Here is a 12,969-nt window from a genome sequence, read left to right on the forward strand (position 1 = left end):
TGGAATAGGCAGGACAGAAAGGGAGAGAGAGAGAGAAACAAAAAGCGAGTAGGAGAGGGGGTGGGGGTATGTTAAAATGTACGGTAATGATTTATCTAAGCATGCTTTTCAGCTGCACCCCAAATCTCGCCGAAACTTTGATCCGTGTGTAATTAAAACCAAACGTACGCCGGCTACAGTCTCCATTTCAGGATTGGGAGCTCTTCTGTTTGTGTGTGTGTTGAGATCCACATATGTTTCTAAGCGCTGGGCCCCCATCTGCTTTGGGAGTACATGTACAGTATAAACAGGACACTTTGGGGAGCACAGGCACACAGATGGATGTATAGACTAATGCTATTCAAAATGTGTTACCCCCCTCCCTCCCTCCCTCCCTCCCCCGCCCCATCCCACCCGCTCCTTCAGGTCAAGCAAAGCAAAAACAAGTTAAGCGCTCATTTTCTCCCGGCAGCATTAACATAGGGATGACTAAATAATGGACCCTGACTCTTGGTCTTCTGGTTTAAATTACAGCGTAGCCCCCTCCCATTACACCCTGAAACCCCTCACCAACCATCCAGCCCCCACTCAAAGAAAAACGATTAATCTTTTTTTTTTTTTTTTTTTTTGTCTCTCTGAATGTTTTACAGTTCTGTTACACTTATTAGCTGCTGGCAGGACGGAGAGTCTTAAATGAAAGCCAAATTGCTTTGGTCATGAGAAAGGAAATGAAAGCTCACTCCAGGGAGAGACTGTGTAGTCGTAGCATACGTGTGTGTGTGTGTGTGTGTGTGTGTGTGTGTGTGTGTGTGTGTGTGTGTGTGTGTGTGTGTGTGTGTTTGTGTAAACGTGTGTGTGAGTAATGTATGTGTGACTAACGTATGTGTGTTCAGGCCTTTTCACTATGAGATACTCCCAAGGTGAAATTTCATAAGCTGACTGCTTGCCTGCCTGGGATGTCCCAGTGCACGGGACAGTGTGTGTGCGTGTGTGTGTGTGTGTGTGTGTGTGTGTGCTTGTGTGTTGCACATATAAGCGCAGCAGCCTAATAGGAACAGTATGCTCATTTTGGAGAGATTAGGAGGAATGGACGGGTCTGTATCGAGAGACGTGATCTGGATATGAAGGCCAACGAGGGAGGGAGGTAAGGAGGGAGAGAGGTTTGACAGGATAAAAAGGGAGTGGTGCAAAATGGGGGAAAAAGAGATGGGAGGAGTGTAAGGCCTAAAGAAAGATGGATCTGCCTTCAAACGAAGAAAACTGACCACCGCAACTGGAATCAGCATTTAACTAAAATAAAAAAAACAGAGGAAAAAAAAGTGATAAAAAAAAATAAAATAGCATACGACGACCCCAGAATAGCCTCGGAAATATGGGAAAACACAACAACTCAAACAGATGAAGTGGGTTAAAGAAGTACAGACCTTGGCTGGAGGGGCTCTCCTTGACGTGGAACAGCTCTTGGAAGCTCAGTCCATCCTCGTCCGCTCCCAGGCCTTGCTGGTGCAGCTGGAGTTTCCTCAGTCCTTCGTTCTGCTGGTGGCGAGCTGAGCGGGCGTGCTGCACCAGGTTGAGGCGGGCCTTGGTGGAGTAGTCGCACAGTGTGCAGTAGTAGACACACGACTCCAGGCTGTACGCACTGTCCTGCTTCTGCAGGTGCTGTGGAAAAGAAGAGAGGAGGGTACATATGTTAGATGTTTATGATTTTTTTCCTCCGTGCGTTTTCATTCGAGGTTATTCCAGAGATATTTGGGTGAATTAAATGCTGTGTGACGCTTGTCAGTCTGTTACCCTGCTCCCAGTTCTGAAATCCCAACACCCAGAAATCCCACTTGCCCATCCATTCCTATTTACAAACATAATTTCAAATAAATAGAGGAGAGTTTGAGTATCTGTGCTAATGTTCAGACTCCACACACTCCGACTGAACTGGATGTGTTTTAGGTGACATAAAGATTAACAAACACACAAAAAGTCACATACGGGGGTTGAGTTCAGAACACTGTTTTTGTCTTTAACATGCACATTGTCCAGCGCTCCTCATTGTTGGCAGCTGCGGGGGTTTCTCATTCAACGTGTGCTGTCAGTTGCAAGCCCTTAATTTCCAGTTGCCTCTTTAATGGCATTGCAGCCATGCAAAGCTACCCCCTACCTCGCCGTGTGCACGCGCACACACACGCGCACACACACACACAGCCCCCATCCCACCTTGCCCTACTCCCATACACCCAGTCAAGCCAAGCATATCAAGTGTGCCTCTGTTGTTGCTGCCGGGCTAATGAACAATGCACAAAAACAAAAGACCAGGCCAAGCTTTTATTATCTGATCCTCTGTGGAGGGAGGGGAGGGAGGTTAGACCCAGAAAGGAAAAGAGAGCGAGGCCAAGAGACAGAGACGCAGAGGTGGCTCGCAAAGGTTAGTTTATGCTTTGTTGAGATTTATTCATAGTCATGTGAGAAACAGGTGCAGGGTTGTATGCATGAATTAATACACATAATGGCGTGTGTGTATGTGTGCTCCGTCTCTCATGACTGTAGGCAGATGTTTCATTCTTGATGCGTATGAAAAGTGACCAAGGTGCACTTTTTTCTCCTGAGAAGTGTTGCATCATGTTATATGGAGCAGAAAAGTATATGTTGTGGGTGCTTGTGTGTGGTGGGAGGGTTGGGGTGGGGGGGGGGTGGGGCAGTTAGCTGCAGGTGTGTGAGTTCTAACCCCCCTCGTCCCTCTTCCTCCTTTGACAAACAGGGATTAGCAACATAGCTACAGCCGCTAACATCTTTTCTCTCTGTCTCTCCGTCTTTCTTTCTTTCTTTTGTAGGAAATCTTACGAGGTTTTTCTCACGAGACGGTGGGACGTCCCCTCGCAGTCAGAGGCCCTTTCAGAAGTCTTAAGTTTTAATTAAGTCGGAGTTGTCAGAAGAAAGCTCCCCTAGTCCAGAGCTCAGGGCCATTAATTACAGCTATCTTTGTTTCTCTGTGAAAGGAGGCCTCCCTTGCTCTCTCTCTGCTTCTTTTCTTTCTTCCCCTCCCTCCCTCCCAGGAGGACTTGGCTGTCCAACCACACATCCTCACGGAAGCAAACGCACATATATCACATTCATGCAAACATACCTGCCCACAAAAGGCTTTAGTTCATGTCTTTTCGTTAAAATACAAACTTGACTACTTTTTCTAATTCTTTCCAACAATAACTTTTTTTCGAAATGTTACCAATCATGTTTCTCCGCTGGAAAACGCTGGATTGGATTGGTTGGGAGTGAGTTTCTGTGCCAAGTGAAGGAGTAAAAGTATTAAGACCCGGCCCAGAATTAGTGGCAGAAAAACGGATGGATGGACCTTCTTTTTCTGGCCCCTCAAAGTGGCCTTCCATATACATTCCATATGCTAGACACCACACACAAAGCCCCTATACGTTCATATATCCCCACTGTCCACATCAATTATTACTACTAGAGTATAAAAACAAGGACACTTTTCATTGCTCGGTGATATTTGTTCTTTCAATCGTGTCTGGACTCACTCCAATCTGCTTTTATTTCATGACCACTCTGCTAGAAATGAGGGTACTTAGAATCGAATGAAAAAGTAGCAATCAAACAAGGCCTCTCTTTTCTCCAATGACAACCTATTATATTAACAACTACTATAGAAGAAAAAGCTTATAGGAAATTTGTTGCGTTATGTAAGTGAACATGTTCATTTTCTCTGCAGAGGGGACAGGCATGATAGTTGAGTGTTATCTGGAGATACAGGGTTTCCAGTGGATCCTGTTGTAATCACAATTAAGCTAATTGCACTAGTTCCACATTTTCAAATGTTCATGTAAATCAGCAGTGGCCTTAAAGTGCTTCACATCCCTCGTGTGCAAATGTATATTCTATTTGTTTTTAGGATCCGAGGCGTAGGCTGAGAGTAGCTGGATGATATACTTGGGTTTGAACCGGGCTGCCAGATAGGTTTAGGCCTAATATTAATTCTCTCCCCATCAGCACATTCCAGAGGGTTTGTTTAAGACCTAAACTAGAGGGCTGTCTGTCGCTCTCTGGCACTCCGCAGGCCTGAAATGCAGGCGGTCTGGTGATCACAGGCCAGAACATCCATGATTTATGAACTTTTAAAGGAGCACTTTGACTCCTGCCAGGCGTGGGCTGTGTAATGCATATTCAAACACACAAACACACTGTTCCTGCTCCTGGGTTTGCGCCTGTGTGTGTCTGCTTGAAATGTCTATGTAATTTATGCTGCAGCTGATGCGTGTGTGTTGGGTGTGTGTATGTGCTGCACGTACATTCGTGCCATATGATGGTCTGGGTATGTGTGTGCAGAGTGGCAAGGGCCCCTGTCAATATGGCACCTCTCCAGAGTGCCTGGTGGTTAATTGTTAGGGATTAGTGTTTGGCAAACAACCAAATAAGCTAACACTCCCCGTGGGCCAATCAAAATCAGCTAAACAGCACTCCCTGGGTGAACCTAAACATGGCACAGACATCTCTGGATGGTGGAGGGAGTGTGCATACAGCTCCCCCCATGCACACAGAATGCAAATTATGACACTCGGGACTTCCTGTTTACCTGTCAAAAACACAACAATGTCCCACAGACACACACACACACACACACACACACACACACACACTGGGACTTGTATGAGGAGAGGGGAGGAGAGTCAATTTGACAGGTAAGGGAAGCTCCCTTGTGTAATGGTTTGCTGCTGTGAGTGTGTGTGTGTGAGTGTGTGTGTGTGTGTGCGTGTGTGTGACAGAGGACTGCATTCATTATGCAGAATGAGATGTTTACAAAACACCTTTCTCATACACACACAAACACAAGCGCACACGCCTCCCCTCCGCTCGCTCCCTGGGTTTGGGGGGAGAAAAGCAGCAGTGCCGTCTCATATTCATTTGTTCTATCTGTGGTGACAAAGCTGCCTCATTAACTGAATTCTTAATAAGCCAAGGCAAAAGACATCTTCTCAAGACTTCTTTTATCTCCCTGTGTGTGTACATGTACGTGAAAGTGTGTGTGCGTGTGCGTGGCTGAGGGTATAATTTCATGCTTCTTTTTGTGCATCTGTCTGTGTGTGTTTGGTTTTTTTTACGCATCAATAATTTCAACTCTACATTTTTTTTTTTTATTGTACCTCACAAGTGAGTTTTTTTTTCTTCATGTCTGTCTCTCTGACTGTGATTGTTCGTGTGCACTGGTAACACGACAAAAATATTTCGAAAGCAGCGCAAAGCAGTGGGGTTGTGTTTTCCTCCATAAACCAAATGACAAATTAGGGTACTCAGTACAAACATGACTCTTTCCTGTCATTAAGTGTAGAACCAGGCAGCTAATGAACACATACTGAAAATAAGAACCCTCTGCTGCCGCAACTATGTCTTAATAACCAGTGTGTGTGTGTGTGTGTGTGTGTGTGTGTGTGTGTGTGTGTCAGAACGTGTTTATACGTGTTGTATACCTTTTGGTCCATATATCCTGTGTTCCTATTTGTGTCTGCTGAGAGTACAGTGTGCATGCATGCAAATGTGCACCCGACACATTGTGGAAATAAAAACCTTCTTTATCTCTCTTTATCTTTCACCGCTGTTTCTTTTTAGAGGAAAGCAGGGAGCTTGTTGATGGGTATACCTTCTTTTTGGAACGTCACCAGCTTCCGGTGCGTTCCCCTGGGCCCCCGGGGGCCATCGGAGACAAAAACAGCCCCACTTGGCCCAGCAAACAACAAAAGCGTGTTTTGTTCCTTGAAAGTATTTTAAACACATACCAGCGCTGCCTGGAAGGCTGCCAAGTGTAGAATTCCATCGGTGCTACCACCTCCCTAACACATGTTACTGCTAACCGCCGCTCAGCCCCCAAGACATAGATGTAACGCAAGATCACTGCCAATGGATTCGCTGGCAGACTGCACTGCTGAAAAGAGATGCTCAGGGCCCAGGTATGTGCCACCTCGCTTCCACGGATAAAGAGAGCAGCAAATATAGTGTGCGGAGAGACCGACTCGGTGCTGCACACGCACAAAAACAAATATGCAAATCGGATGCCACGTTCAAAAAGTGCTGAATGCTGCACATTGCATATGCACACATTTGCCGACACACTGCACATCTCCTGCTTTTCTTTCTCTCTTGCGCTGCTCACGAGGCCACTGTGTGTGATCTAAAGATACTGGAGAAAGAAAACAATCCCTGAAAAAAAAATCCCCCCCTGACCCACCCGTACTGGTTTTCTTTCCTGATGGCCATCTTCCCTTTCTTGACTACCGGGGTTCTCACTTTCCTAAATGTAAAAGAATATATATTTCCTTGTGCTAAATCGCCTCTCCTGCTTTTCTCGGCCGTGCCTGCTGGCGGTTACGTGTCGTTGGAGCTCTGGGGCTTGTCCATGAGGTGCAGGGCCTGTGGACGAGCTCACCGTAGGTCACCCAATAATAATAAGCATCCAACACATAATGGTCGGCAAGCCAAACAAATGAATTATCACAATGAGCCTTTAGTAGCTTTCTGCCACTCTTCTCCGCTACTTTGCCATCACTCTTGTTCTTTCCCTCTCCTTCTCCATTTCTTCTGTCGTCTGCAATCTTTGCTATTCATCAGCGGGGAAAAAATGAGGAAGTAATAGTGATAGGGCTTTGTGTAGAGTTTGGCCAGTAGTGCAACTGTAAATTCCAGTTAAAAATCTTGTCTTCCACTTTCTTAAGACTCCCACACATGGACACGCCTTCACTCACACACATACTCGCACTTGTAGCAGTGACGTAAGTGTGCCTGACGCACGGGGGGCAAAGGTCAACCTGAAGCTCACAGCTTCCTGACCTCTGGCCCCTCGCTTGGAAAAAAAATCCCTTCTGACTATCTCTTTTCTGCCCAGACACACACAATCTTGTTGATTTACGACATGATCCATTTCTTCTGGTCTTAGTCAATGAATGTGTAGACAATACCTTTTTGTACGTCTCCCCGGCACAGTCACCACATGCATTTAGCAGTAGGGAATAAGAGACACCAGGACAAATCTCACACACTCATCGGTGCATGAATGTGTGTTAGGTGTCTTGAAAGCCAGTTCCCCTCCACCCCCCAGGAAAATGGATCAGTATTTACATTAGCATTAGATTTAGACAGCATGGCCCAGCCACTTACTCCCTATTAGCCATCCTGACCTTAGCCCATTAGGGTCTAAAAGCCCCCGCTTGTCTCCATCGCAGCCAGGTGAGACTGACCAGACCTCCCCATTTCCCTAAACCATATTGCAGATCGTTTCCATCAACTAACGATGGGACAGAGATCATAAAATACTGAGATCAAGATCATTGAAATGCTAACATGCTTGTGGGATTATCTTTTTCCAGTGCTGTACAAGGGGAGGGGTATTGCTGAAATACTAACATGCTTTTGGGTGGAGTTCATCATTTTCCATTTTTCCCCAACATGTAAGGATACTATTGGGAAATCAAGGCAATGCCTACTTGACAGGATCTATAATATATGGGGAGAAAAACAAAAATAAAAGGGGCTTCAGCTTATTGGCTGGAGCCATCAAAGAGGTTTCTACTAAACTGATGTTGTTATATTTTACTAAAACTGAAAGGGAAGAGGAGGGGAAATAATTTTGGCGCTGAAGGGAGCAGCCATTTTTGTAAAGTTTGTTGTTCTTCCCTCCATTCGTAATGGAGACTTGCTGGAAAAAATGTCTATTAGAGAGAGTTAGACAAAAGGAATGACAGAAACATACAGTGAGAGAAAGTAAGTGAAGAGAGTGAGAATGTATAACAGAGAGAACAAAAGAACAAGATATGGAGAGAGAGAGAGAGAGAGAAAGAGAGAGAGAGAGAGAGAGAGAGAGAGAGAGAGAGAGAGAGAGAGGGAATGATAGGGAAGAATCTAGACGAGCGTAGTCGGGTTCAAATCACTAATTACACATTCCTGAGCCTGTGAAGGGGAGTATTGTTTTCCAGTTAGCCCCTACTCTGTCGCATGGTTTCACTTAGCACTAAACAAAAGGTACAGGGAACAAAACACAAGTCTAATACCAGGCCCTGCTAATGACAGAGAAATGGGAGAAATTATCCCTGGGGTGGATCCTCGTGAGAAAATGGCTAGTGATTACTGGACAAAGGGAGTTCATTTTGAAACTGTCACAAAATGGTAGACTGTCTGCTGCTTTCTTTTAAGAGCTGTACTTATCAAACCAGGGCTCATGATACTTTTTTGATAGCTGCATTACAACACATAATCTTCTTAATGTACCCAACTTTAAATACTAAATAATACTATATATAATCAGAATGTTTAACTTCGTAACAGTGAAATGTAAAAAAGAGGCGAGGTTCAGGCTGTATTCCTTGGAAACAGTGTGGCTTGTTGTATGTACAAGCTTTGTATGAGTGTGTATGAGCGTGCGCATGTTGGAGTGGTACCTCTGGCAGAGTGAATACAATGAAAGCATCTCTTCAGCGGCGCTGTTTTGCATATTGCCACAGGAAATCAAATGCCCCGCAGTTGACCTACAAGATGGCACACTTGATCCCCCCCGGATGATTTAAACCTGTGCCTCTCTCTTTTCGTCTGCTTCACCCCCCCGTATCAGAACTCAGACATTTAAGTAGTGACCGTGTCTCACAGAGATACCAACCATTTCTACATGCCACGTAAACTCAGTCAGCCAAACATCGTACAACCTGTGATGTTCTGTCTACCCCCATAACCCCATAATGACGCTGTTCCGGCAACATAGATCCTACCATTTTCTGTGTGAGGGGGGGTTAAGCTGATAGCGGTGGCAGCACTGGGCAGTCGCCTGGCTGGTAGTGTTTGCCCAGGCCCCAGCCGTCTAAAGGAAGGATATTGTTTTCCCCTGAAAAAGCCTCAGTCGCAGTCCGCATACCAGCGTCCACTCAACATACCAATGGGCTCTTTGAAGATTACTCAAATGTTTGCCTTTGTTCCCCCCCCCCATCCACCCCTACCCCTAGTCCTAACCTACACTCCTGCCAGAACGAGGAAGAGAGGAGAAAGAACAGAGTAGAAAAAAAAACCCCTCAGACTTATATCTTCAGAAAACAGTGGGAAAGCAATACCACCCTCAGCTGCACTCCGATTCAAAATGGCCTCTGTAGGGGAAACGGCTGAAAGGAATAATAGCGCCACAGTAGTAAATCTAAACATAAACAGTAGAGAAGGGCGGCGTATTAATGCATGCGGACGATATTATACAAGGACGTTAAATGGAAGTCTCCCATCTGTCTGCTGATAAAGTACAGCATGCTTTTAAAGTCAGTCCACTCCTCGATGCCTGTGCAAGTAAGTCCACAATTAGAGTTGAATATGATAATTCCAATGGGTTAATTTAACTAAATGTGCTGAAAACCCAGGACCCCCCCCGCCCCCCAACCCAACCCACATTAATCCCGAACAAGTAAGTGGGCTTTCTATCAGGTCTATTTCAAAGCATTAAGGATTACTCGCAGAAACTAAGCTGCTTGAACTCACAGGAGGTCAGCGGTATTGTGCTGCTGCAAGGATGGAAGACCAGTGGTGGAGACAGATAGACAGCAGGACAGGTCAGTTCCTCTTTCTCCAGCTGACAACATCCCTCCATCCATCTCCCTGCCTCGTTTTCTCTCTGTTTTTTTTATCCGTGTCTCTCTTTTTCACCGTATTAATCGAATATCTCCCACTACTTATCTATTCACTGAGCACCTAATGGTTAAAATCAATTACAGCTGGAATGCTGAAATGCCAAATACTGGGCCACATGCTGATAATGACGGAGAGAGTGTGAGAAGGAGAGAGGAAGCGACAGAGAGAGAGGGAGACTTGGGACCGTTCCAAGGGAGGCACAATTACCTCCAATCGATTGATTATTGATTTGGAAGGGCGTTGAGGAGTATTTCAGTTCAACTTTGTCCATATCAATATCCTGATAGCTTCATAAGAGGGGAAATGCATGATTGTTCTACCTAAACATCATTTTAAACCCGATGCAACATTTTAATGCTGTATTTATCAAACCAATCAGCGGACATTACACGCATTTAAACGTCAGGTGATTTCAAAAGAACTGCTAATGAACTTACACGAAAATATTTATCTGATCTCGCTCCCATGTCAGCTCTGATCCAATCAACGTATCAAAAGTGAAGGCAACATGCCCTGAGAGATATTTGAGATCATGTGCCCTTTTTTGATTATTCCTTTTCTTGTTTTTTTTTTTTTTAAAAGCCCCAAACTCGTGTTATCTTCGTCCCAACAGGATGATCAAGACCCAAGAGAAAAGAAGGGATAGGGAGGAGTTGATTCTAGAAAAAGAAGGAGGAAACAGACAAGTGTGTGAGTAGGGGGTGTGGGGATGGAAGGGGGAGGAGGGAAGTGTGTATTTGGGTGGGTGTTGGGGATATAGGGAGGGTGGGAGGGTTCAAATGAGCCAAGGGGGAGAAAAAAGACAAAAAAGACAAACTCCTGCTAGCTCCTTTGTTCCTGCATCCCTGCGATGTTCTCTTCCTTCTGGTGGTCTGGAAGACACTGACACCCCCCCCCCCCCCCCCCTCCGCCCCCTCTCTCTGCTATCGTTCCCATACCTGTCAGCCCCAATCTGCTTCACAGTCCCCTGCACATGGACAAATGGCTTGGCCACGGTCCGGCCCAAGTGACCCACAGTTGAGAGAGAAGTAGGGATGATTATGAAGAGGATCACATCTGGCTATTAATATGAGAAAACCAGTCCCGTCTTTGTCTTTGTCTTATGCTCACAGAGAAACTCACCTTGCCAAAGAAAGAAAAAAAAAGGCTTCTGCCATCACATTCTGCAGGCATTAACTCATTGACCAGAGGGTGGAGAAGGAGGGAGGAGAGGACGGGGAAGCAGGCTAGGGTAATTAAAGGCTACGTATGAGTGTCAATCAGGAGCTGGACCAAAGCTGGACATCACACATACACACATATACACACACACACACACACACACACACTAATGCTTTGCCGACCATCTGGTTAAGGCGTTGGAGGGAGAATGGGCGAAACTCTTATTAATATCTATGAGGATTATTAGGAAGAAGGGGGAGGGTGGGGAAGTCCATCCATTCAAACCTTTCTGTCAAACGCACAAAGCAACAGCGTACACACACAAACACACACACACACACACACACACCTGCTTTTATGCTTTAATTAGCCACCACCCTCCATCCCCCACTTCACCACCCCCGGACCTTTGAAAGATTTCCATTGTAATCTCCACGCAGGTGAAAGAAGAGACGATTTGAATAATCTACTAACCGACGTCTCTTTGCCTCGCAGAGAGAGGGAGAGAAAAACAGAGAGAGAGGGAGAGAGAGAGCAAAATAACTACTTGTAGAAATGAAAAATGGACAGACAGACAGAATGACAGAGAGACAGAGAGAGAGAGACAACCTTTCTGGCAAAAGCACCGAAGTGAATTCATTCACCTGCTCAGGTTCACAGCGCTGAACTCATGGCGGCATCAGTCTCCATGACAGAACATGAAAATCTATGTCTCGCAGTCAAGTAGCATCTAGTGTGAAGTGTCTGCAAATATTCCTTTTTGAACAGAAAACTCTTTAGGTCTGTCTGTGAGTGCTAGACAAGGACGCGGTGATCAAGAGCCTGTGTCTGGAACAAGCAGACATGGGCTCAAGTGGAAAATGGTAACTTGATAACCACGACTACAATTGAGTGCAGTTACTGTACGTGTGAGTGTGTCTATAATACCATACATCTGTATGCACATATGCATTCATGCAAGTGTGCGGGTCATAAATGGTGCCATGCATTTGAAATAGATCCAGTCTCTTTTTCTATCTAGGGGACCCGGCACAATGGCTTTTAATGCAAATCTATTGGAGTCAATCTCCTGTCCATTTCCCCGTCACACAAGTCCAAATGACAGTCCTATAATTTGGGCTGCATATATATAGGGACATTTGATTTTCAAATGAGAGTGGGCAGAGTTGACCCTTGCTAATAGACAAGACACAGCCGTAGACTTAATATCACAAATGCATAAGCACAGCCATCTCCATCTGAGGGAGATGGAGGATAATGAAATGTGAGGGAGGGGGACAGAGTTGGGAGATTGAAAGAAAAAAAAAAGTTCAATCATTGATGGAAAAAAGAAAATAGATAAATAAAAAAAAGAAGTGTACAAAGGAGATGAGGAAAACGGGAAAAGGGGAGTCTCTTCTTTTGATGCATCTACCAATACAGCCCCCTTTCCACTTCTTCTTCTTTTCCTTCCATCCCTCCCTCCTCCCATAACCTCCCTCGTTTAATTCCCCACACCCCTCGTTTTCCGGCCATGGTGTTGCCAAGAGGATCATGGGTAATGAGATGGCCTATCTGCGGCTCCCCAGGGGCGAGATAGAAAGAGGGAGAGAGAATAGGAGAAAGAGAGAGTCAGAGACAAAACAAAGAGACTGGGTAAGACGGAGGGAGTGAAAGAGTGGGAGACAGCATCAGAAAGAGAGGAGGGGGGGGGGGGTGAAAAAGAGACACCTACTATCTCTGTTCCCGCTGTCTGTCTGTAACAAAGCGCTCAATCTAAATGTCCACTCTCCTCCCTCTCTCCCTCCATCACTTTCATAAAAAATTGAGTTGATTTTCTAAGCCTAAGATTCTGAGTTCAAAGGAGAGTGTGAGGGAAGAGGGGGCGAAAAACATAATGAAAAGAGAAAAAAAAAGAGATGTGGAAATGTGCAGTGGACTCCAGACGTCCTTTTCTGCTCAAATTCTGACAGAAAGCTGGACAGACGGACGCGGGTGGGGCGCTGGTGGCTGAGGACAGTTTCACGTGTATTCGGACGGCCATCTGAGAAACAGGTGCCTCTGCCTATGAGACACACAGTGTGTGTACGTGTGTGTGGTCCTTGACCATGCCACATTGACCATGAACATTCTCAACTCCTAATGACCCAGGGGCGAGCACAGCCCAGACCTAAACCTCAAAGCTCTGTGGACACGCACACA

At 45.6% G+C, this 12,969-nt stretch overlaps 1 protein-coding gene across 3 annotated transcripts in view; it reads right to left on the reverse strand.

The window, feature by feature from the left end:
• Window positions 1–12,969, reverse strand: part of zfhx4 (zinc finger homeobox 4) — an 83,566-nt gene that overhangs the window by 36,902 nt on the left and 33,695 nt on the right. For all 3 annotated transcript variants that reach the window (XM_084033891.1, XM_084033890.1, XM_084033892.1), the window contains exon 6: window positions 1,404–1,638. In XM_084033891.1, the coding sequence (XP_083890017.1) occupies window positions 1,404–1,638 (235 nt within the window). The remainder of the gene's footprint in view (window positions 1–1,403; window positions 1,639–12,969) is intronic.

Source organism: Eutrigla gurnardus, assembly GCF_963514095.1.
Source record: "Eutrigla gurnardus genome assembly, chromosome: 18".
Classification (NCBI taxonomy): domain Eukaryota; kingdom Metazoa; phylum Chordata; class Actinopteri; order Perciformes; family Triglidae; genus Eutrigla; species Eutrigla gurnardus.